The 26596-nt window shown below is 43.3% G+C and overlaps 1 protein-coding gene across 16 annotated transcripts in view; it reads right to left on the bottom strand.

Moving 5' to 3' along the window:
- The window catches only part of CAMK2G (calcium/calmodulin dependent protein kinase II gamma), a 111612-nt gene that overhangs the window by 8031 nt on the left and 76985 nt on the right, over positions 1-26596 (bottom strand). For 2 of the 16 annotated variants that reach the window (XM_072340744.1, XM_072340743.1), the window contains exons 13-18: positions 18820-18860; positions 10645-10677; positions 6724-6792; positions 5076-5120; positions 4375-4423; positions 2255-2368 (exon numbers count right to left, since the gene is read on the bottom strand). In XM_072340744.1, coding sequence (XP_072196845.1) covers positions 2255-2368; positions 4375-4423; positions 5076-5120; positions 6724-6792; positions 10645-10677; positions 18820-18860 — 351 coding nt within the window. The remainder of the gene's footprint in view (positions 1-2254; positions 2369-4374; positions 4424-5075; positions 5121-6723; positions 6793-10644; positions 10678-18819; positions 18861-26596) is intronic. The other 14 variants (XM_072340751.1, XM_072340746.1, XM_072340745.1 and 11 more) reach the window with 14 other exon arrangements.

Here is a 26596-nt window from a genome sequence, read left to right as displayed (position 1 = left end):
ACACACAGAGGCTGAGCCACGCTTTCCAGGGAACGGCGCCCCAGGCTTTCAGGCAGGAAGGCATTCACACCTGCTGCTTGCGATGAGTCCTGGGGCGTCCTAACTCACACAGCAGCAGCGCACAGAAGCAAGCAAGCACACACCAGCAGGAAAGAGTGACAAGGGGCAGCCTCTCGCTCTGCTGGGTAGCCTCACAGGCAGGCGCTGCCGCAGCAGTTCTCAGTGCGCCGAGGTCCCAGCACGAAGCGCAGCGGCGCAGCCAGGCTCCCCTTGGGGCGGCCGGGGAGTCCCTGCCCGCCCGGCCCCGCGGCGCCCCCCTGCGGCCGCCGCCGCTCCCTACAGTCCCGGGTGCGGCGGGCGGGAGCGCCGCCTGCGGGCGGCCGTGCGCGGAGCGAGCCCTGCCGCCGCCCGGCCCGGCCCGGCCCCTTCCCCGCCCGCCGCGAGCGGCCGTGCCTCTCGCCGGCTCCCAGCAGCCGCGCCTGCCCCGAGGGGCCCCGAGGTGGGGGAGAGGAGGAGTACTTCACAACGAAGGTGACTAGCGTTAGTTGCACTACTCCACTACCGCTACCCGGCTGCTAACTTACACGGTGCACTGTTAAGTACAAAGGGAACTACTGGAGTTAGCAAGGGCTCCGACCGAGCACGCTCTAACTCCAATGTCTGCCCTGGGCTGTCCCAGGCAAGAAGCTTCTCTTCACAAGACTGTGTAGCTGCAAAACAAACGTAAGCATTACAATAATAAACAAACAAACGAAAACCAGAAAGCAAAACCAACAAAGAAGTACAAACGCACACACAGCCCCAGCCCGAGGGCACGCAAACTCACACAGCCCAGCCAGCTCCCGTACGGGCGCTGCTCCACGACACCTCGAGCAGGAGAGCGCAGCGGGCACCGCGGTGCTGCGGGCGGTGGGCTGAGGTGAGCGGGAGCACCGGGTGGGACAGAGCAGCACCAGGGTGAGAGTAGGAGATGCAAGCAAAGGGAAAGGCAGCAGAGCACCCCATCACTGCAAATCTCACTCGGGGAGGGGGGCGAGCAGGGAGATGGTGCTCCCCAGGACACCGAGCAGGGCCTGTGGACAGGAGGAGTGGTCATAAGGAAATAGCAAGGGGCACTTCACAGCAAAAAGGAATCTAGAAGAGATCATTTCCCTTCCATTCTGGCTAGGCAAAACACCTTTCCTTCCCACTGTGCCTCACAAAGCAGCAGTGTGACATTCTTATAGATACTTCAGAAATAATCTACAGAGAGGCTCTAACTGCTGCACCACATGAGACACGGGTGCTGTGTGCAGGAAACCATGGGAGGATGGCAGGAGGAGACAGAAGAGCACTCCTGGTCCTCCCTCCCCAGACTGACCTGAGCAGAAACAAACAGTCCCGAAGTTCACAGCTCACAGCAAAGACCCTCCAACCGCAGCATTAAACAGGCAACAAGAAAGGTGTGTGTGTAGGCTGGGAACACCACCTGTGTCCTTCTTCAACCTGCCAGCTTGTACACACCTTGTATGCAGAGCTTTTCAGGCACAGGCTCCTCTCACAGAGGCACCTGGTTCAGGAGGGACCAGGCAGAAGGCACCACAGCTGACTGACCAACCATGGCACCAGCAACTGAGCACCACAGTGCAATGTAAAGCACCGCAGAGAGATGTCCCTCAGAGCCAACACTATCAACAGATTCTCATTCTGAGCACCTGATAGTGGGTTCAGAAATGCTGGAGGGTCTTCCAGCAGCCACATCTCTTCCAGAACACCACTGATGCAGGCACCAACAACTGCTATTCACTCATGCTGTGCTTCCTGAGCATCGCTCCCAAGCTCGTGCCAAGTGAGACTGAACTCAGCTTCATGTGCCCTGTAGCAAAATGGCCCTGCTGGTCCACCTGCAGAACAGGAAACCCAGATGTGCAGGGACTCCCCCGAGGAGACCCAGAGAGGCAGCATATCTCCTGAGAAGTCCACATCTCACCTAGATGGAAACAAGGGAATGGAACTGGCCGAGATGAGGTTCTGTCTTTTCAAAAGGGAAGGGAAGGGTTCGGAAGTTTTCAGAGTGTGAAAGAGGGTATTTTGCAGGAAGGGAGATGATTTCTTTTTATTCTAGAGTACTGGAAATGAAAAAAAAATAAACAAAAAAACCAACATTCTGGAAGGAAGTCAAGGAAAGGTAAATTCTTGGGGAAGGAAAAACGGGAAAGGTAGGAGGGGAGGAGTGGAAAAAAGATGCTGTGGAGCACTGCACCCCTGGACTTACTGGCTGAGAAACAGAGAGAAAGCTGGGACTGCATGGACTCAGTCTGTGTTTTGCTCTCACTGTGCCTCCGTCCTTCAAGCACTGAGCTGCCGTCCCCGGTGGAGAGAGGGGGAGCTAGCATGGCAGGGAATTAAAACACAAACACAAACAAAACACGCAAGTTCAGTAAATAAAAAAAGAGAAAGGAAATAGGAGAACATTAAAGAAACCACAATGCTGGCACAAAACATGCAGGAGTATCCTTCAGGGCAAAGCCAAGAAGACAGCTTTACAACATGGAACTGCTGTGCAATTTATAGAGACACGGGGGGCTGCTCCCTTCAGCCCCACCACAGTGGGAACAACACAGCCCTGAGACAACAGTCACTGATGTAGCGCAGTGTCTCCTACAACACAGAATAGATCTGCATAACCTGTGTCTATTGACAATAAGAGGTCAGAAGCGGAGTTGCGTGAGCTCTTCCCAGTTCCCAGAGTCACAGCTATGCAGAACGCTGAGCTCCAACACCTCAAAGCTTTTGGTCTATTTAATCTTGCTTGGGTGCTTGCTTTGCTTAAAACAAGGAGGGGCAGGAGTGGAAAAAGAATACTACTATAAAGTGAAGCAATAAAATTACCAGATAGAGCTGACCATAGCACAAAACATTACTGTGCAAGTTTGTACCCACCCAACTACTTTTCAAATATTCCCTTCTATTAAGATCATAATATATTCTAACCTCCACCAAATCTGTTTTGAGTTGGAGCAATGCAGTCCTATATAATTCTTCATAGATTTAGTCCTGGCCAGCTGCCCTCGCTCCCCTACCTAGCCTCCCTCTCTTCATAGCATTCATATTCCTGTCTTGCAGGACACCCCCCACTGGCTCAGATGGCTCCAGTATGGAAACTCTCCTGAATGCAGGCTGCCAAAGGAGAGGAGGTTCTGGACAAGTATCTGTTCTGGGCAGATATGCAGCAGAGATTAGGTAAACCAGTTGTGACACCATGCTACAAAAACCATCCAGTTCTCTTCCCTCAAAGCTGGGTTCTTAAACCACAGACTACTCTTCGGCAAAAAGGTGAGAGGCAGGACATCGTGCTATTATGAAGTCAGATCTCATTTGAAACAACTGGTGTTGTACAGCTCATTCAGATACCAGCACACATTTCTGCTCCCTACGACTCCTCAGAAGAGAAGATAGTAGCTTGTGACAAGCTGCAGGAAAAGCAGCAGGAACAAGCCCAGCTGACTGAGGTGACATTGCACAGGGCCAGCGCTGATTTTTCCTTGGATGCGCAACTCTGATTGACCACAGGGAGAACAAGGATGCCTCCGCCTCAAAATGCAAACTAATACCATATCTGCCAATTTCATTCACCCATCCTAAACCTGCTCATTCAGGAAAACTACTTTCCCCTCTTCCCTCTTTATGGAGGCCAGGATAAGGACAGCTGCTAGAACAACACTAGCAGATAAGGGACCCAGAGCTCCTTCACCTAGAGAGTTTTACAAGTACGGAATATTTATGATGTGGTCACTGAAAGGCATGAAATCTCTTCTTAGTCTCTCCCTCTACCAGCATCTCCATCAAGGACATGAGAAATCACTTCAGTTCAGAAAACAGGCTATCATCTTTGTCTTTGAAGCAAAAATAGACAGACCCAAAGAGGAGGGGCGGGGGACAGAAAGGTGTGCGCACATCACTAAAAAGATTCCCAGAAAGAGGCAAGAAGGGAGGCTGCTTCTTTCTCAAGTGAACAACAGAGTGTTTTCAACTCCCTGTAACCTGCAGGGAATCATAAAAAGCCCAGACTCCAAACGCTGAGAGACTAGCAGAGATTTTCCATGCCTAGAAATGGACTGGAGATGAACAGATTATGAAATTTGCAAGCAAAGAGCTCTAAATCTGAGACAAAAATGAATTAGCTCAGAACAAAAAGGGTTTGTATTTCACAGAGGCCAAGTAAACTGGTTCCCCAGCATACTGCCCCACTGTGACAGGAATGGCAATGTCATTGCAAATTTATGAACTAAGTCATGTACAGAAATATGGGCAGATAATTCAGTGCAGTGATCAAATCTCCAGGAACCCCTGCCTGCACTTGACAGCATTGGAAGTCACAGGCAAAACACCTACCTTTCAGATCCTCATCTTCAGTTGTGGTGTTACAGCTCTCTGTAGAACCCTGCACGGCAGAACAGAGCATTACCAGGCATCAGAAGTCAGGAGTTAGCAAATAATTTGATTTCTAATTGTTTTGTAAAGGAAGGTAGGGAAAGCATAAACACATAGGCAAAGGTGGCAGGGCCAGGATGACACAGCGAAGATTTGGATGAAAGCCGGCCAAATATTAAGCCAAACTTGATAGCATCACTGCTAAACGTCTGCACGTAGAAGCAAGTTCAAGCCATCCATGTAGAATTTTTATAAGAACAGAAGTAACCAAACTCTGTCAAGTGAGATCAAATGGGAGTTGCTTCTTTTTGGAAGAAGAATAGCCACAAGAGCTTAGAAGCCCTTCCTTAGCTTTTCTCAAAGGAACAGATCTCCTTTTCCCAAAGAAATAAATGGATGAGCACCTGTATCTTCTCATCCACTCCACCTAAAAGTGGTGGTTACACACCACTGTAGAAAAGAGATGATGATATTTGAACTGTTGTCCCTACTCAGGCTCTTCTAGAGATCTACATCCACATGACACAACCTTTCCAGTCTACTGCCAGCAGTATTCAGAAACATGCTACAAACCGAACACCAGAAAGGCAGAAACTGAACTCAGACACACAAAGGTGAGAATGTCGGAGAGAAGTTTCTCTGGCAACACTCCCATCCCTTACCTTTATGCCATCTGTAGCATTATGGACAACAGTTGTTTGAGGCTCCTAGGAAAGGATGGAAGAATCATTAAACTCCAGCTCCCATGCCTTCTCTCATTTGCTTTCACTCCCCAGCAAGTGGAGAAAAGGTGATTGACACAAAAATCAAACCACAAATTCCAAACAGCACACATGTGCTTGCGTGCACGCACACAAACTTCCTGCACAGAAGGTTTCCAGAAGAGAGACACTGTACTAAAAGCTACAGTCACAAGGAGACAAAGCCCCCAGCATTCCCTGCAATTACCCCAATCCCCAATTTGCCTTCAGAGAAGAAGACCGGCACAAGTGCCAGGGAGCAGCACAACAGCCAGCCCCCTATGGCTGTCCATCAAGGTAACAACTCTTCAGCAATGACTTCACTGGAAAATGATCCAGAAGGTGGACGAAGGTAGGAAAGGGTAATACAGGGCTGGGGCCTTTGTCTCCTAGGTTTTGGGAAACTATGCCGGGTATCCTGTCCTTAGCAAGGGACATTCATAATTTCCTTATCAAACAAGGATAAGCCAGAGCACATCAATGCCTTTCATCATAAGTTGCTAAGGGAAATGGGCTGAAAAAAAAAAATATAATAAAAAATAAAAATAAAAAATAAAGGCTTTTTTGTCTCCAAGTCTCTAAGGTGGGATCCAATTTCAATAATCATAATCATAAATAATTTAGAAAGGTTCCTTCAGTATCAAAACCATAATGAGCAAAGCCAGTGAAGGGAGAGCAGAAAATTATGAAGTGTCCCAAGAGCCTTCTGCCCTGTAACAAACAACGAGAACATCAAACCTCACCATTCCACCCTCCAAAAAATTGCCAAATTCAACTCTCCAGTGACACACAACAAAGAGCAGATACAGGCCTATAGGTGCTAATCACCTCCTGCTCATCCCTTCATTACCAGGACAAGGACCATTTCCTTCAGCTGCCATCCTCTGGCGGGGTGGCTCAGCAAGGGCACCAGGACTGTGTTGGTGCAGTGATGTACACTCACCCACACACCTGTCACTCATTTCACCGCTGCTTGATCTCCCAGTGTGCTGAGGAGAACACGCTGTGCTGCACTATTAACTGCACTATGCAAAGGGCACCCCATGAAGCCTGTTCAACACTGCCCGTCAGACAGAAAATGCTAGCCCAACAAGCCAGCTAGCTGCAGAGGATCAAGCACACAACTGAGAAGGCCAAACAGACTGTCTAAGGCCTCCTCTGAATACCCTTTGCCTGCTCTTTTCTTCTGTGGTGTCCTGAAGTCCATCCTCAACTCTAAATGTTGGAGAGTGGATAGAGCTGGGCCACTCTTCTTCCAAACCAGCCTCCCCAAAGCCAGCAGGACCAGCTGAACGGGACACAGAACTATACAGGGATGGCACAAGGGGAAGTCCAGGCAAGCTGCAATCCTCACATCCCACCGCAGCTCTGCTTAGCACCCCCCAACCCCAAAGCCTGTGAGGCTGTGACCAGTACCCACAGCAGCACAGGGACACAGACAGAACAAAGCCAAAACACAAGCTGAAAAAGCAGCACAAGCAGCACTCGGGGTGGGGGGAAGGAGAGAAGGGGAGAGGACTGAGTCAAAATTAAACCAAACAGGGGAAAAAAAAGCGGTTGGGGAAGATACCATGGACGTCTGCACTGGGGGTGTTTCTTTTGCAGTGCTTACTATACTGGTTTTGTTGTTGCTCTGTGGCTGAGACAGAAAAACATGTTTTTAGTTCTGCTGGGCAAGGACAGCAAGAAAAAAATAGCATTGCTTCAACTCCAACCATGTCCTCACACCCACCCCTCCCCACCATCTCAGACAAGAAGAGGGAGGAAGAAGGAGTGCTGCCCAGGCTGCTGGACATCATCCTTACCTCAGAGGCAACAGATGTTGCAAGGGAAGTACCAAACCCCAAATGTGTATGGACTGCTACAAGGACAGAAAATGGAAGGGGAAAAGGTAGCAGCCTAAAGGGATGGGGGGAATCTTGGAAGCAGCACTGACAAAAGTATTTAGTGAAGAAGAATGGGAAATTACATCAGTCCCAAGAGAAAGACTACAGAAGTGACAGAGGCACAACTCCCAGGGTGCTGCCTCAAACAAAGGACAAATGGGAGTTGTGACTGAGAAGTACCAGAGTGCCCAGGAACAGTCCTAAATATGAGATGATGCTGAAACTCCCAGTGAATCTACTTATGTAAGAAAACACATGGTGAGTCCTGCAGAAAAGGTAAAGGAAAGGTGAGGTATGGTGCATTACGTCCCAGCTGTGTTTGGAATTATAAAAACTTATAGGACCAAAATATGGAAAAGTGAAGGAAAGTGAAGGGGAATGCCTGCAAGGAAAGGTCTTTGCAACTCCCCAGGCAGTGAGTTCTCTGGGTGGCGCCCAGTAGTTTTTCCATCTTTTCCCTCTTCTGTTTCTTGTAGTTCTTGTGGTTAAGAATGGAGTTTCTGTTCCCTGCATTCACACAGCACAACAGTGAGGTAGTCACCAGCTTGTTGCAAAATGTCCCACTATAATGTATGTCAGTTCAGTTGGGAATGAACAAACTCTGATTCAAGGAAGAAAAACCCATTCCCACTACTACATGTTTCCTGGCCCAGAAATCCAGTCATTTTTAGGGGATGTAAGCCCACAGTTAACCCCTACACCAGCTGTGTAGCATTCATGCTGACAGATACCAGCAACGATGTCAAAATACACAGTACAAGAGCCTCGCTCAAACTCCTTGGTCAAGGAGTGAGGGTTACTGGAGCTGAGCTCACACAGCAAAGTGACCTTATTGCAGTTGCTCTTTATTCCACCGTTCTTGAGGAGTGCAAACTTGAACTGCACAACTGCCACCATCGCCCAGTCTCTAGCACAAAGAATGCACAAGTCAAATGTTGAGTTGGAAAACATCTGCCAAAAGTTTAATCAAGTCAACCAGAGGAAGAGCCTTTGAGGTTGAAAATTTCACAGACCACTAATACTTCAGTTTTCCTTTGCAAGCAGCATGCTTTGGCTTAGCTATTTCTTTAGGAGAGGGAGAGAGGGCAAAGAAAAGGATGATGGGGCAGGTAGAAAGAGGGATAAGTGAGAAGGAGAGACAGTAATGAACGCTTTAAAAGTTAACGGGGAAATAAAAAGAACATGTGACATGCTCATTCCCCAAAACTAAAAATGGAGAAACTTCTCAAATTATTTATTGCCTCTTTCTATACAATCTCACATTATCCTAAGACTTTGGCCTTCCAAGAGCTTTGCTTCCTGCATCTTATTTCCAGCCTGATGGCACAAGAGATGACAGGCTGCTGTGGGTACAAGGAAGGAACAGATGAACCTGAAAAAATGAATTCCAAGCTACGACATCCACACAGCACTGAGGTTCCTGTATGTCTTCAAAACCAGTGTTCCTAATGCAGAGATCTAACTTCCAAACCACTCACAGCGAGGCAAAACACAACTCATTTTTCTTAGTTCGCTGGGATGAGAAAACAAAGTTTACACAAAAGAAGGAATACAAAAATGCTTTTGTTGTCTTGGAAGGCTTTATACATGAGATCAAATAGAAAAAACATCTAGAAAGCCACTATTCTGAAGAAAAAAGTTAATAGCAGCTTTGTGGTGTGGGATGTCACCTTACAAAGCACAAACCCACACGCACCAAGAACATGCAGCCTGCCCTCCAAGCTGCACTGAGCACTCAGTTCATCCATCATGCTCCTCTTCGACCAGTGACAGAAAAAGAGCATCATATTTCCCAGTCAAGTAGTACATTTGCCATTCACATAGTATTCTACTCCATGACAGAGTCCCAAGAGAATGAGAGGTAAAAGGCTAAACACACTTCATAATTCTTTCTCTGAATGGAGGTATCTGATGTACAGAGCTTCTCACACGTACTTGTGTCTTCTGGCTTTCTAGCCAACTACCCTTCAGTGGAAAAGACTGGTGTGCCTGATCCCAAGCCCAGGGTAAACAACCAGCTCTTACTCCTCTTTCCCCTCCTGCTCCCAGCCAACATCAGCGTCACTGGGCAGGCTGTGATCCTTGGTAATTCACAGCATAGCTCAGGTTAAAAGAGGCCAATTCACCCAAAAAAGTGCCAGGCCCTTCTGAAAATCCATGTAACACTATTAGTTTTGGCACAGCATTTGGCAATGTTTCCTGAGCTAGACAAGAGACAGACAGACAGGCACAAACAACACAGGGTGCAAGAGAAAGAAAACAGACCAGTGATCATATCACTAGGGACACACACTTCTGGCAAACCACAGAATGTAAGTACCAACACATGGACTGTCTCTGGTTATTTAGCCACCTTCACTGCTTCTATGTTTTCTACAGCTGACATTTACACGGTTTATATATCTTAACTGCTTTAAAACAACACGCAGAGGGAATTTAAGTCCTGTTGGCAGTGGGCAGATAGGCAAGGCTAGAAGAGCGCAAAGAACTCTTGCCCTGATAATTCATAAAGGCAGGGCTGGTGAAAAGCGTGACCCAAGCATCAGACTTTCCAAGCAGTACTTAGGGATTAACATTTTGTGTTTACACCATCTTTAGCTATCATTGAAGGAGGAAGAAGGGAAATATCTTCCAGACAGTAACGTAGAAATCATTCTGTCTTCTCAGTACTACAACATTCCTGTTCCCACCTGCAGTAGTGAGAAACATTTTCTGTTCTTTTTCTATCTAAAGGAGATAACTCCATCACTAATTTTGTACTTCAGTTACTGTTCATACCTCAGTGTACAGACACAGGCGTTATCTAATAGGCTGTATATGAGCCTTTACAATATGGCACTGGGCAATTTTCTCTTTGCTCCCTTCAGAGTAGATTTGACTACTTTTCTAACATATTCTAAAGATGTCAAACATCTGGATGGATGAAAAACGAAATGAATAAGACAGGGGAGGTAGTTATTGGGTATTTGGTCATGCTGGGATACATAAATGAGATCAAAACAAAAGGAAGTTTTGGATTATAAAGGCTCTGACAAACCTTTCCAATAAGAATGCTAAAAAAAAAAAAGAAGTGACCGACAGCTCTGAGCTGGCCGGCAGTGCTGTGCTCACACATTTCATCTGTACAGCGGAGCCCCATCGCTCTCTGCCACATTTGGAGCGACTCCCATTTTGTTCTTCAAAGCACGGCTCCCAACAAGGATGACTGCTCCAATACCAGGCAAAGCACCTGCTCCTCTTTTTGGCACCTCTGCATCAGAATGACAAAGCCCCACACCCAGGTCAGGCACACACCTACCCTGCTAAGCCCAGGAGAACAACTGCCTTTTTTATTTCACGCTCTGATCAGACACTGACAGCAGGCAAGGTCAAACTGCATTTCCATCAGCGGATTTTCCACACAAAATGGGAACTGTGTGACTGGCCGGGGGCCAGATGATCACAGGGCCCTTTTAGTGAGGACATGGACCTTTCAGTGCACAATGACTCCCCGCCACCACCCCCCTGCACAGACATGCTATGTAGGGTGATGAGCACAAGCCGAGCGTGCATGGCATGAGAATGGCGGACGCACGAATCGCAGGCAGCTTACGGGAGGTGCTCACCATCAAATGCACACTGGAGCTCGACTTCCTTTTCTGGACACACCATTGAGAGAGGGAAAGAGAAGGGAAGAAAGGAGATGAGAAGAAAAGCACAGAAACTGTTCACACATTAGTGTGCCAGCGAGGGCCCCCCTGCCAATAATGCTCCCCTAGGGCAGGTATAAGCAGCGGCAGAAAGGCACAGACACACAGCAAGGAGCAGTCAGAAGTTGAAGAGCACTGCTACACACCAGGGGAAAGGGCAGGGTGGAAGAGTCCCATCCACTCAAACACTGAAGACAAAGCACAGGTGCCCCATACACTGATAATAAAAGGAGAGAAGAGGGAGGAATAAATGTACAAGACAATGGGATGTGAGGGGAGTCTATATGTGCTTTCTCACTTCAGAGAGCCGTGCAGCTTGTTCAGCAACACTGAAGAAGTGAGCAGTAAAACTCCAGTCATTCACATTGTATAAGAAGCAAGAGTGTGTTTGCAACTAGACTCAGGGTGGGAAGGAGACCACAGTGGGAGAGGTGTCCCTGAGGGCTTCAGGAAAAGGGAAACTTTTGTGCATAGCAGCAGAAAGGATCCCTTACAAAGAAATTAGGGCTCACTGGAGAGGCAAGATGCACCCATGCTCAGACACAGAAGAAAAGCAAGAAAGGCAAAAAGCCACTCAACAGCCAGAACACCTTGCACTCTCAGATACTGGGAGAACAAACAGTGAGCAATGCTCAGGCACTACCCAGCTTTCCAGGAATTTATTCCTGCTCCAAAGACATCTTCAGTCGTCTCCAATGACACCTTCACACCAAACATCACTTTCCAAGAAACCAGGCTCAGCATGCTTTTCCCTGCTCATTTATGACACTCCCAGTGTCTCACTCTGTCCACACCGCATCTGGCAGGTCTCTCAGCATTACAGTTTCCCATCCCCATCAACTCTGCATAAACTTTCTACCTGCTGCTCTCTTTCTGTGCTATGTAAGCTTTCAAGCCCACTGATCTGTTGATTGATCCTCCACTTCATGGAGGAAACACAGAGCTTGCCATTCATCACCTGCCCTACAGCCTTCTGATTGATTCCATTTCCTTTTAAGTCATTTTAACTTTTCCACAGTGTTCCTTCAAGCTAGAGCTAAGATGGGATGTACCACCAGCACGTGAATACAAAGCTCAGACTACCACCAACTCAGAGGAATCCTTGTTTCCAGTCACAACAGGGAATTCATGACAGGGAAAAGATGAAATTCACACTAAGTGAGAAACTGCTTCAAAACTTGAGTTATTTTTAATGTATCCTATAAGTTGTAGCAGACAGAGATACTGCAGGGATACTTTTCTGTAAGGAAGAAAGCATCAATTGACGTTTCAGTAGATTTTCAGTGAGTTACAGAAACAAGAAAAAGTGGAAAATACTGAGAGAACCAAAAGTTCTTCACAGAGGGAAAATCAACCAATCCATACAGAAAACAATCACCCTCCTATTTCTCTCCTTCGGAAGTAAAGGCAAAAATAACACTGACACAGCTTGAAACAGAAATCTCTGCAGAGCAGATTTTAATTAAAGTACAACCTAAACTTAAAACAGCTATGGTCTATTAACATGACATGACAGTCTGTGGAAATCCCAGAAAGCACATCATTTCTGGCTAGGTGGTGAGTGAGGAGACCAGAGTATGCAAGTGCTATTACAACTCAGGACAGGCCAGACAACGCCAACAACAGGCACTGACACTAAGTGTTAAAGCACCAAAACATAGTTAAAATAAACAAATCAAAGTTTCTAACAGCAAACCAGTCTCACAGTTCCCTCTGTAAGAGCCAGCTGTGTCATCTTCCCAAGACCAGATGAGTAAAACTTACTTTTCTTCTTGCAATGTGACTGCAACTTATGAAGAAAATAAGATAACAGAAGCTTGCTTACTAATAGGTCTCTCTCTCTCCATGACAGCTACATCTCCAAGTGCTTTTAGGCAATACAGAGACATTGTAAGGAGTAGGAAAAAACTGCTAAAGAAGGAGATCTACCTTACAGTAAAGTACTTCACTGATGACTTGAAGGATTTCCCTGAATCTAAACAACAAAACATTCTCCCAGATCGGTATGGGTACCGTTTTCCTCTCAAACCCAGGTATCAATTTTTTATTTGTGTTAAATTCAGGTGATCACCCCATAAAAGAGGAACAGTTCCTCTACAGTTAAATTTAAAGAATCTCACTTCAGGTAACAATAAGCTCAAGACAGCAGATGACAGAACATAACCTGAATAATCACTCTCTCTTCAGCATATCTGCAATACTAGAAAGAAGAAGCATAAACTCTTCTGAGCACCTACAGAAAACACAATGAATACTCGAAGATGCTAAGGGGGAGTGACTGCAGTAAAGATTCCACTCAGTTCTATGCACTTAACAAGGATATATTTTTACAATAGCTTTTCGCATTCCTGTTATTTTCATGCAGTTCCCCTCCAGTCTGAAACAGACTGTATATCTGTTAAAATATCACTCTTATTCTAACTCGCATTCCTATGAAAAATCATTTCAGGACTTAACGTAGGAAAAAAAATAAGTTAAACTCAAAGTCAATTGGTGAGAAGCAGCCTGAACTAGCAGCTGTGGAGGCCTATTTCCACCTTCACTTTTGTCCTTCTGTGTGATGCTGAGTGAATCACTTTGTCTCTGTGAATCCATTTTTTCTTCTGCCCTTTGTCAGCTTGTCTATTTAAATTGTAAGCTAAGAGGCAGGGATTTTCTGCTTAGGCATCAATACAGTACTAAGCACATTGGACCCTTGATCTCAGCTGGAGTTTCTAGGCATTACAACAATACAGTGCAAAGAGTGAATGCATCAAAGGTGTGTAAAATGCCTTATTGGATGTCAGCATTTAAGCAGACCTGAAGTGCTCACTCTGAGCATTCTGCATAATGCTATTCAGCATAAAACTGGTGTTCAGGTGAACTTGGGTTCTCCTCATTTAGCTTCAGCATAACAATCTAATTTAAACAGTATGGTTTCAAGATCATGTACAATATACAGACACATTAACTTGTGTTGATCACCGCATGGATGTTACTTGACCCTCACAGATTTCAAAATAGATCATTTTTGAGGACTCCCTGTTAGTTCACTGTGCTACTGTGCCTTTCGTCCAAGGCTTTTTATCACTAACTGGTTTCTCATAAGCAAAGACAGCTTACAGAGCACTCCTGTCTTCCCCATACACTATTTTATTGAGCAAAGTGCAAGGAAGTATCCACTAGGCATAAAACGTACACTTACTGCAATATGCCTTACAAACAGCAAAACAAATGGTGTATGGTGCCTCTGCAGTTACTAAGTTACTGCAGACTAAGGGAAGGCTTAACAATATTACAAAATTAGCCTTGTTACAATAAAATGTTTAGTTGTTTGTTTTTTTTTTTTTACTCTTCCAGTTGAGTTCTCTTTTCAGCTATGCTAGTCAGCATTTCCTGTCAAAGAAGACTGTGCATGCAGTAGAAAGACAAGGTAAACAGTAAACAATTCACTGCAGGTGAATGCTGATGAACCTTTTTATATCCCATAGAATTCCACACAGGTTTCTATTCATATAAAACTGGGCCTGAAAAATATTATTAGTATCATTTTGTATTCTCAAACCTAATTGTTTGGTTAAAAAAAACAAAAAACAAAAAACAAAAAAACAAAAAAAAAAAAAAACACAACATGAAAAGAAGATGAATCTGACAATGAGCTTAGAGAAGATCTAATTTTGAAACAATTACAATTATATCCTTAACTAAAAATAGCAATTTGTGCATTAGCATATTCTGATTACAAAGATGTCTCTGAGAAGCCCTCCAATGACTGGAAACAAATGCATTCTCTCACACCAGAAGGAAGGGAAGTTCCCCTTTGGAAGAAAAAAGAGCATGATTGTTTGAAGTGCTGCCCAGAGACAAAACCAACAGCAGGACTATGAGACAACTACAGGGAGATTCTGACAAGGTCAGAGAACAGACATTCAACAGAAAGTGTCCTTAATCTTCATCCAGTGTCTGCCCCTGCTTATTCCTTAACCCCTCCCTCACCTTCACTGGACAGTAAATCCAGATTACAGGCAGAAAGAGGAACAAGATAGAAAGTAGACTTGACATGAAACGATGCAAAATGAAGTTAAAAATGGCAGCTGCACAATGTTGCTCATAAATACAGAATCTTAAAAATAAAAATAAAAATACCTGGAACCTACAGTGCTGGCCCGCAAGATATCTGGTATGTTACATGGCTCTGTAATTCATCAGTATCTTCTATAGTCTCGCTTTCTGGATTTGAAAGCAGAAAAGCATATTCCTTTAGTATCAAACCTGGGCCTTCCTTGTTGCTGCTCCATCAGCTTGGATCCAAATTATGCCTGAAGAAAGTGAGGGCAGCACTACCAACAAAGGTTTGATGAGCAGGAACAATTTAAGATTCAAGGCAGTTTAAATCATTCATTATTTAAGATAACGGAAAAGTTCTCAAGTGCCAAGCTGATGAAATATCTGCCAATTAGCAGAATTAGTACTTTAAATAGAAGCAGCAGAGCAGAACAAAAACCAGGAATGCTTCAAATAGGCACACAGTGAACTTGCTAGAGGAGAGGGTCATCCACAAAGAAATTAATCAAAATGAAATTCATCAAATGTCAACAACTGTGGACACACTTATACTGGAATAAAAATGTTTCCTTTCTCTCCTCTCCTTCTGATTTAAGCTCTTTTTTCCCCTGTCCAAAAATGTCTGATGCAAGTAAAATGTAAGTATCCTCACTGATCCAGCATGTTACACTTGCTTCAGCTAACGAGTAAAGTCAGATTCACAGAACAAATAAAACCTTCATTTCTTACAGCTAGCATACTTTATGAGCATCGTGCCCTTGTCACGACATATGGCTACAGTGCATCTCTCTCATCATTTATCCTAAATCAGCAGCAACTTTCTTCACTTTGCATCATATATACATATATAGTGAATATATATATATTCACTAACAGATATATGCAGGAAACTCTTGTGAATAATGCACAAGAAAGGCATATAAGCCTCACTTAAAGTTGCCTAATACCATGTGGTAAAAATTTCAACTCTATTTGTGAACTAACATAGGACTCTAGCATAAATACCTCTGAGTACCAGATGAAGATAGAAAAAATGTCATGAATAGAAAGCAAATTATGAAAACTGATTATACCTTCCTCTCAAAAGGTTTGGAGCCAATAATTTTTACAGTAGTGTATCATCAGTTCACGGCAGAAATGCTACGTTCATTTCACCTACTGTGTATAAATCTGACAATGCTTTTGTGGAGCACAGGAGCTCCATCACAGCAGTTTTTTCCTTATCAGGAAAAACCAAGGGAGAAACTGAAATATTTTCTTACAAATATCTACGATGAATGAATTTCTAAGATATTAAAAAAATAATTAACGGAAAAGCAAAGAAAAAAGCAGAAGTCTCCATATCTGGTGTGAATGCAAGAAACAGCCTAGCCACATGACGTGTGGTCAGCAGAAAACTACAGCTGAATATTCAGCGTACAACACTTGATCAAAATCTGCATCTTATGTAAAATCTTATGTAGGAAGTGGGAGTGATAAAGACACCGCAAAGATGAAAGTGCATTTGGTGCTCAAGTCATTCAGCACTACTGCAAACAGAAAAAAATAAAATAAAATAGCCCACTACAGGCAATGCAAGGCTAGATGCTCTCTAACAAAACCCATCACTGGGCACAAGTTTTAGTTAACTAGTTTGAGAAAAATGTGGCTAAGATTACATGTTTCCTGCATATGGAACAACACACAAAAGAACCTCACAGCAGTGAGGCCACCAACCAAACTGACCAGCACAGAGACTGCTTCACAGCAGTCAAATATACCAGCGCCACTCAAAAAAGTAAATACAAGGGGAAAAAAGACTACATTTCCATGAGGTGACTACTGGGAAACAAAAGCTTACAGGTGGAAAGTAAGTTAGAGGAAAATGATACTTCTGTGATTACATGTGTCCTTCAATAAAAGTATACAATGTACTACAGAGAGGCCACTACACCCACTCTGCCCTGTCCAACTTGAACACGGCAGGGAAGTGACCTGTACTTTACATGTCTTCATTTTCAAGTAAGAGCGTTCTAAAGCATAAATTTTAGAAAGAAATATACAACGTATCTCTTGAGTTATAAAACTCAACAAAAACAAGGACTCAAAAGCCTCACCTGAATTTAGATACTATTTGGGGAAAACTGGAAGCTTAACTCCTCAAAAGACCCTCAACTGAGGCTGAAAACATGTGGCACTGGGTGATGTCTCCTTTGGGCACCACTCAGGTTCATACTGCAGAACAAGATTTCTCTAACAGTTAGGAGCAAGGAAATTACACATAAACACTTGACTGCAAGTCTCTCACCCCAACGCAGAAGACAACAACTCCACTCAGTGTGTATGGAAAATGCTATGCCTTCAAATCCAGCTTCCATGTTATTACTACTGTGATACTACCACATGCCTTGTGAAGAGTTGAAGAATACTTCAAATTATCTGGAAACGTAAATCCAGTTTCACTTCATTCAAAAGAGGAAGATGTTGTGTTCTAAGTAAATAGCACAATGCACGCTTTTTATGAACAGGGAGCAATTGTAAAGGTCTCCTTGTGACTACATGACCAGGAAGCTGAGTCTCAGTGCCAGTGTGAACACCACCTACCTACCTCCAGAAGATTTTCATCAAAGTAACACTCTGAGAGACTACTGGAAACAAAAAATTATGAGACAAAAGCCTTTTTTTCCCCTCTAGTTAGGTGACAAAAACTAAGATGTGTTATTTGCTGGTTTTCCAGTTGCTTCTCCCCTGTCATGTTGGGATTTTAAAGTTCTCACTTCACAACATTTAGGATCATCCATTCTTATTCTGCTGGGATTTTACGGTAATGTTTTCCTTATCTACAGATATGACATACTTGCTGTATTATTGTGCACGTGTTTGATGCACATCTCTACAAAAGAGGAAGGTATGTGTAAAGGCACAAGAATTCATCCTTGTAGGCACATTTCAAAACATGAGCATGTTAGGGCAAAATCCACGTTAGTTTTTGGGCAAAAAATCCCAATGGCTTGGGCAATGTTGTTGGGGCAGACCATAACAGAAATGCAAGAATGAAGATTACATTAGAACAGTCCTCAAAATAAGTGTCACTCCTCTGAAGCCATTTTTCCAGTAGTCTCCTTATAACTGTGAATCCTCTGGAAACGGAGCCTCATTAAAATGGAAGAGGACTAAGAGAATGGGAGATAAGCGTGTTGGTCCTGCAGTGTGCATGTCAATCCCCAAAGTAGGGGCATAATGAAGACTGTCCACAGCGCAAAACCAGATGAGGTATTCTGCTTAACAGTTGCAAAGAAAGGTTTCAGCTTCAAATGGAATCACAAGCAAATAAAACAAACACATTCTTTTCATGAGGAAGAAAGTTATTCTTTAGAACTCTTAACAGAAGACGCTGCTTGGGCCCATGTCTACTCCACTAACAGATCACAAAAAGCTACAGCCTGCAATAACACAGCCTAGGAATGGCCTGTTTGGCCTCCAGAACAAAAGGATGACTATGCACACAGTGAAACTGAAATGAGGAAAAAGTAATTCCCCTCAAAAGGGAGTAAGAGACAGCCTGGACTTCAGGGATGGCAGCCGAACTCTGACACAAATTTCAGGTTCCACTCTGTCCAAACAGGAATATCTGAAGACTTTTCCCTCCCTTCCCAAACCTGCCAAAGGTATCTGCCAAAGGAGGGAGACAAAGATTTCCATAGGGTCTGGTGGGTATCATCAGCAACTGACAATCGCTGTGTGCAAATACTATACCCAGTGCATTCTGCACTGAGTCAGAGGCATGTGTCACACTTGAGCAGATCTTTGGTCTTTTCAGTCCATAACCTTGACAAGTTTGCCATACTTCAGAGAAAGGGGAAAAAGAAATCTTGTACCTAGCTTGTTGTGTGACACCTATGGCGCATGTAAGGAACATCCCACCCAGGGCTCCATTACTACACAGTGATCATATCAACCCAAGCCACAAGACAGGGCTGTGGTTTTACCCTGTAAAGGAATGGAGAAAGTGGCTGCCTTCTGTTCAGGTAGTGGGAGAGACAGTGAAACGGGAAAGCGAGAACTTACCTTCACTCCATCTGATTTCTTGTTCAGCAGGCTTTTGGCAGCTGTGGACAGAAGCAGGAGAAGTAGGTCAGTTTTTGATCTTTAAACTCCTCTCTCTCCTCACTTCCCTCAAAACTGCACGAGACTTCAGAAGATTGGCCATCCTGCTAATCTCCCTCTAACAGCAACAGCACTGGAAGTCAGGCCCAGCCAGCCATGAAAATCATCCTGGTAGCAGAAGGATACCATTCCATTCACTGAGCATCTTTATTGGGCAAAAATCCTTCTGCTATTAGAATTTCAGCAACACCAACTCTGAAAAGAGACTTTAGAGCTCCTCTGCTCCAGTCCTCTACTGGCACACTGTGACCCTGAATCCAGGAAACCCTGAATCCAGGAGTGCCAGCAGTTACAGGGGGGAAAGCTAGAAAAATCTACCAGATCTCTGCAAGAGGGACAAACCTGAGCCTCTAGTACAGCTATTTACATAAGACATTGCTTACAAAGGGTGCACTGATAATGCAGAGGCCTCCTAATCACCACCATACACAACAACACTGGGGGAACATCTGGGTTATCAGAAATGAAAGACTGGAGAAGTGCAAAAGGCAGAGTCTGACAACCGTTAAAAAAGAAAGGGAAAAGAGACAGGAACTAGGCTGAAGTTCTTCATGTTAAGATAAATACGCTCTGCTGTGCTCAACCCAAACAACTGGCATTAGTCATGAAAGTGAGAGTATGATTAGCATAGACAGGGAACTCACAGCAAATGCCTGGCAGAGGACATACTTGGGACTGATGAAGGAACTGCTCCATCTATTACATGAAAGTGAGATGCTGACATTGGCTCTGTCAACAGTGAGACCCCGTCTATAAAGCTCAGCTATTAAAAAATGTATGTATATGTTTGTATATGTACATATATATATATATGTAGTTTCCCTACTTATGAAGATCATGTAGTTGTTTTAACTCCTACTGCATGCTAAACAGCATGCTAGAGACCTGCTGGACCAACACACTGACACCTCTACTAAGCAGCTGCCAGGAAGTGTATGCATTCAGGGACTTGAGCTGGAGTTTTGCCCATGCAGTGCTAGAGCCTAAAAGGGAAGGCAAGTAGTAAAACAATGTTCACATGACTGCTGAAATACATCACTCACCAGGAATGACCAACCCATGCAAAGTGTTCAGCCTCTAGAACCAGCAACATCGACAAAAGTTCCTTCTGCAGCATTCAAGCAATTGCAGAAATTTTCTGTCAAAGCACTTCCCACCTTGCCTTTCCGGCCACACAACCCTACAGACATGGATCGGCTACATGGTATCAATAGAGCTGGTGCAAATTTTCCTCCTCTTAAGTTCTACAACATAATGCAGATACAAACCCAGGAATCTGCCTTCATCCCGGTCCTCAAACCATCCCAGAACACCAGAAAAAAGGCTCAGGCAGACATTCTCTGAAATTGATTTGTCAAAACACAGTGCTCCAATGTGCACATGTAAAGGTGGGCAGACAAATTGTCCCAAGCAACTCATCTGCACTGCAAGTCTCTTTCCAGACTGTACAACTACAGAAATACTTCAAGAAATTCAACAGATGAGTCCTTGCCACCTTCAGATAAAGGATATCAGCTCAATTCCACACGGTAGTGAGAAGGAGAACAAGGTGACACTGAGGTCAAACAGGTCCAGCATTTAACACACACATGCATCAATGCACCTCACACAACAGCTGTTGAAAGCATGTAAACCATTATGACTTTACAACACTTCAGAAAGAGTAAAGGATTGTACATCCTCAAAGTGAGGAAATAAATAAATAAATAAATAAATAAATCTGTGTATTCTAATTTCTATTTCTAATTCTGGGCAAAAACAAAATACACTCTGCTTTCACGGGTTTTTCTGGTACAGAGGGCAACAACAGGGAGCAAGTAAGATAAATTAACTGCTCCAGACTAAGCAGACGTTATACCCATCTATCAAGGGGTGTAGATTACCCATAATGCAGCTGTTGACCATATTTAAGAAAGTATTACAATTAAGGGCATTATTTAGCAACTATCACCCATATCTAAACATCATGAGAAAGCCAATCAAACCACATTTCTTCCTGTAATAGTGTAATAAATTCAGAGAAACTCTTCTGTGCCAGCTAGCATCATCTCTAAAGGAGAAGTATAAAACTACCCAATAGTGACTACTGCTTCCATCAGCAAAACAGCCAGCTTAACACTTTGCCACGATGGCTTTTCAGGTGCAAGTCAGCAGTGTCCGTTTAATCACAGCTGGATGATTTCCCTGAAAAGCAGGGAGTTGTTGCCCTATGTTTTCTATCCCCATTTTGGTTTCTTGGCAATCCTGTTCCTCTTAGATTCTCCACTGAGTTGTTAAAGAAATTTGCTGGAACAGCAGCGGTGCCTGGCAATTGCACAGGAACATTATGCTCTGGCATTTATTCCTCAGCAAGACTACAGTCATTCTGTAACGACTCTACAATAGAATAAAGGAAGTTTTGTGAAGACCAGTCACTCCAAAGCACTTTCTTAAACAAGAAAAGAAAAACTATAACCAGATGGAAAGGCAGATAAAACCTCCCAGACATTTAGTCAACACAAACCTTTACGTGGTCTGGACCCACAGGATCTCTAGACATAGCACAAACCTTCCTTTCTACACAGTTCCTATCACCAGGCACTGTACACATCAATAGCACAGTGAAGATACTTGCAATGCTTTGGGAAAGTCTCAGAGGTCTGGAGGAACACTTTGATCTCCCATCAAAACCCAAATGGTTCTCAAAAAAAGATTAAAAGAGGTAACAAGCATTCATTAATACTAAAGCCTGAAAAACACAACCCAGTGGTATCCTCTTGGCAGGAGCTGAAGAGCTCCCAGTTCTCCAGCTAATGAATAACGGAGAAATTGTGCGTGTTGACTTCCTTCAGGATTTCTTCCTCTTGGAAGACTAAAGCCTTGGAAAACTAAAGCATTCTCCAAGAAGAGGATTTACAAAAAGCCAAAACCCAGCCTTGCCATTTGTGATGTTTTCATACATCTGTCCACCTACTGCAGAAATTTCACATCCTGAAAGATGGCCACCATGCAAGTGTCTACACGCACATACAGAGTGCAGAGCCTAAGAGTTGACGGACAAGACTCAGTCAGAGACTGATGCTACAGGCCATCTGAAATTCAAGAGCTGATAAAAATGCAAGACCATCATCCTTGTAGTATTACAAAAACTCAGTTTCCTCACAAGCCAATAAATGATGAAGGGCAAATAATGCAAGAAAGGGCATTCACAGAGTTCTCCTGAACTTCAGGGAGAAGAGGATAAAAGCAAAGGGAAACACTTAAATCCCTTTTTGATGACACGATACACTCTCAGGCCATAAACGATAAACAGTGATATTCTGTCACAAAATCCATGCATTTCTAGGAAGCTGCAAGATGGAAGTTTACTTACTGAAGTATATTACTTCAGCAGGTCTACACTGTGGTAGTTGAGTATTACATCCTGAAATCCCTGATTATTTAAGTAAATTAGCAGATACAGAGAAAATCACTTAAAATAACTTTTCATTAAATACAATTCCATTTTCTGCTTGAGAAATGTAGTTCCCATTACTCTCATACTCATTTATTCAAAAATTCTATAGAAACTTCTTGACAAATCCGTTCCTCCATATTTTCACCCTTCGAATTCACACCAAAAGGTCAGGGTTTGCGTCAGGCCAGTGACACCAATTTCTGGTCCTGAAGGCTTATCTACGTAATTAATACAATACAGCAGAAATTTCAAATATATTACTTGCACAATTTTAACTATACTTTGACCAGCACAAGAAAGATGTGGAACTGCTGCAGCTGATCCAGAGGAGGGACATAAAGATGCTCCAAGGGCTGGAGCACTTCTATGAAGAAGGCTAAGAGAACTGGACTTGTTTTAGCTTGGAGAAGAGAAGGCTCTGCAGAGACCTAATTGTTGACTTCCAGTACTTGAGTGAAGCTTATGAGCAGGAAGAGGATGGACTTGTCACACGGGCGGACAGCAAAAGCACAAGAGGGAATAGGTTTAAAATAAAAGAGGGGAAATTCAGTTTAGACACTGGGAAAAAATTATTTACTCAGAGAGTGGTGAGGCAACAGATCACCCCAGAAAAGCTGTGGATGTCCCATATGCCTGGAGACACTCAAGCCTTGATTGGAGGGGGCCCTGGGCAGCCTGATCTGGTGGGTGACAACCCTGCCCATGGCAGGGGGTTGGAACTGAGTGATCTTTAAGGTTCCTTCTCATCTAAGCTGTTCTATGATAAAGGGAACAAACTCTAATGTGAGTATAAATACATATGTGTACACATATACACAAAAGAACAAAAACAAAGTCTTACAAGCCATTCTGGTATGACAGGATAGTGAGATATTTCAGTGTCACTTCATTATTTGTGTTATTTCCTTCTTAATCTTTAATCAGTTCAAAAACAGCAGTTCACAGGCTATGATGAACAGATGAAGGTCAAGTACAACAAGAAGTTTGTTAAGTTGCAAGGTAATTAAATTGTTTAAGATCACTTCAGTTACATCGCTGATGAAGGATAACACATTTTCAACAAACTGCTCCCTGAATTTATTTCCATCCTTTTTCAACCTCATCTAACTAGTTAAAAAACCAAAACTTTACATCACAGAGTCAATAAGGATCTGCAGGAACAAGTAACGAATTCCAGTTATAGTCTCAAGCTGTTATACTAACTCCCTCAGAAAATTATCTTGAGCAAGCAGTGACAATTCCCCCAAAAAAACCCTCAGCATCAGTTAGAGGTTTCAGGCATAAGGCTTAATTACCATTAATGTCTGCCTTAGGATTTATTTTGAACACAGCAGGGTTGTTGTCTTGTGCGGGTACGTTTGACAGAAGAGCATTTCAGAGTGTGAAAGTTTAGACAACAACTCTTCTCTCAATTAGTAGTTCCAGTACAGAGTTTGTATGAAATTCTCAGCACTGTTTCCCAATCTGTTTGTCAGCCTTATGGAGAAAAGCCACATTGTGAAGATGTGTGTTTCTAAGATAGAAAGCAAATTTGTCCAAACACGTCCAGTTTGTATCTGGCTCTTACAGAATTTTAGTGACATAAACCAGCCCAGGCACCCCAAAGTCTACAAGTATAAGGAATCTCCGAAAACCTTGCTAGCTTTCTCTTAGTAATAAATTTACATTTATTTCTCAGGAGGTGATTTAGGAGTTTCTCACATATGAACAAATCAATTGATCTATCTGACTGCACTTCTGTATTCTGTAAGCAAACACATCAGGTTATATCAGGTCACATCAGCGCTTGCTTCAATTGCCTGAACATCAAAGTCACAAGTGATCACCTATATCACCATGGCTGTACCCTGGTGTGACTCCAAAGATCCATAATCAATGTTCATACAACAAGGTTCTCTCTTAGCAGAGCAAATACCTACCATAGAGCCAACAGTAATTACAAATCTTATTAGAACCAGATCTCAACTTCCTGACTTATAGTGAAAGCACTGAAACTTTATCTGCTGACATGAGATACGACCATTTGAAAAGAACCACAAACAGCCAATATTAATTGTTGAATACGCCATAAGTGGGGAAAGGAGCCAGATTACTTTTTTTTCTCTTTTTTTTTTTTTTTTTTTTTTTTTTAATCTTTAGGACTTGACCTGACAACAGGAATCCAGCAAGTAACAGATTACTCACAACAGCTTTTCTTTTCCATTCTGTAAAAGGAAGATTTTGGCAGAAAAAAAATTACAGCTACACACCCTTTAATCAGAAAATTTATAAAAGTTAAAACCACACAGTCAAATACAGAAACTGTATGGTGTAAAATGTTTCACAGAGGCGACAGTAATGACAGCAGCATTAAAGAGGGTTTCTCATATTTCCTGCAGATAGTACTCTCTCACCTAATTAACTGATACCAGGGGCACATGAGCCTTCATTTTCCTCTTTGTTCAGAATATCTGTGGAAGAATGCTTTAGAAGATCTCATTCCCAGACAGGAAAGAAGCTTCTCTCCTCATAAATCTAGATCTCTGCATGCTGGGAATGCAACTTTCAGAGGCCCACAAAACAGAGTCACCCAACTGGGGAAGACAACAAACCCCAGTGCCTTAAAGGGAAAGAAACAAGTATTATTTCAGGACTTTTCAAGTGCAATTGGATGACCTGGAACAACTGGAAAAGCCTGAGCTCAACCCAAAGTTCCCATGTGGACTTTCTACACCTTCTTCCTTTGAGTTTGTGCCATTATTCTTCAGATCGATCAGATTTATGGATTTCAGCTGCACCAGCTCAGCTAAGAAATCCAAGCAAATTAAAAAAAAAAATAAAAAAAAAATTAAATCATGCTCATGTTAATACCAAGTGATGCAGAGAAAACAAGAGTAGCTGATCTCTTTGCTTGCAAAAGGCATCAAGATATTAAGAACAGCTACTACCCACAGAAGCTTTGATTGCCTTGCATTTCAATTCACTGCATTTCCTTTTGGACAGTTTTTCAGAGCATCTCATTACCTGAGATCAGAGCTTATATTCAAAGCAGAACTCAGTGAACTCTGAACTCGCAACAGGCCACCTAGGATTTCCTGCTCTTCAGCTGTTAACTGAAAGGGATCCAGCAGCTTCAGCCCTTGAGACAGAAGAATGAGCAGAACAAGCCTTTTCCTCCTTGATATTAGTTCAGGGAATAAGTAGATGCATAGGTCACACACCATTAAGGAGAACCCTTCTCTCAGGCATTCCACTTAATCAAAATCTGTGCCACAGGAGATCTTATTACCCAAGTACTTCTGCAGCTTCATTAGAGGTGACAACATTTATAGACTAAAAAAGAATCTGGAACTGCTGTTTTAAAAAACCAAACTAATACAGGGCCATCAAGTGAAATATAAACTAGTAGTTTGAATAGATCAAAGACAGATCACAGCAACAAGAAAACCCAAAAGAATGTTCTATGCAGCTCTGCTGAAGCCCTGTAGTTGCGCTGTCACTTTTCCAATGGTTATTTAAAAATGATTCTCTGAAAAGTGTGTAAGTATCAAGTCCTGTAATAACACAACCTGAGACAAGTGAATGGAGAAAGTGATTCTGCCAAATAAACAGAAATTCAACGGAAATTGCCGTAGTCACACTGCTGCCTTGATTTCACGAAAGATTATATTCAGATGTACAGTCTGAATGCTGGGATGATCATTTGTAGTGGAACTCCAAGGTCACAGCCTGAACCAATATGTGAGCACGTGACTGCCTGGAGCGGGGTGGGGGCTATAGCCACCCCTTCTGTCTCAGTGATGCTTCTGGGAGCGCATGTGCAATCTGAGTCTGCGCAGGTTCCCCTTCCCCCCGCCCTCCTCTCCTATGGCACAAGTACAAGTAGAAGAAAGCTGCATTTCTCAGCTTGCCCCTTTCTCCAAACTGTTACTGGGAGGGGTGAGTTAATTTCTCTTTGATCTTTTCCTATAGCGCCTATTTCTCAAATACAGGCTCTGTCATCACCTACATCATTTCACAGAAGTTTTCACTCTACTTAAATCCTGAGTGTAAGTATTGGTTTCTGCCATTGGTAAGTGGCCAGATGAAATTAAAGCACCTCCTTTTCATTCTTCATCACTTATAATGCATACAGCAGACTTTTGCCTGAAAGTAACTGGAGTCAGGTGGAATAAAAATCTGACTCATTAGTTCAATGATCACCCTTTTTAAAAGAGAAGAAACGGTGGTGAGGACAAAGAAAGCAAATGATTCTACAAACCA

The sequence above is a fragment of the Excalfactoria chinensis genome, chromosome 6 (genome assembly GCF_039878825.1).
Source record: "Excalfactoria chinensis isolate bCotChi1 chromosome 6, bCotChi1.hap2, whole genome shotgun sequence".
In the NCBI taxonomy this organism is placed as follows: Eukaryota; Metazoa; Chordata; class Aves; order Galliformes; family Phasianidae; genus Excalfactoria; species Excalfactoria chinensis.
Note: the sequence above shows the minus strand (reverse complement) of the source record. Positions and strands in the feature narration are given on the sequence as shown.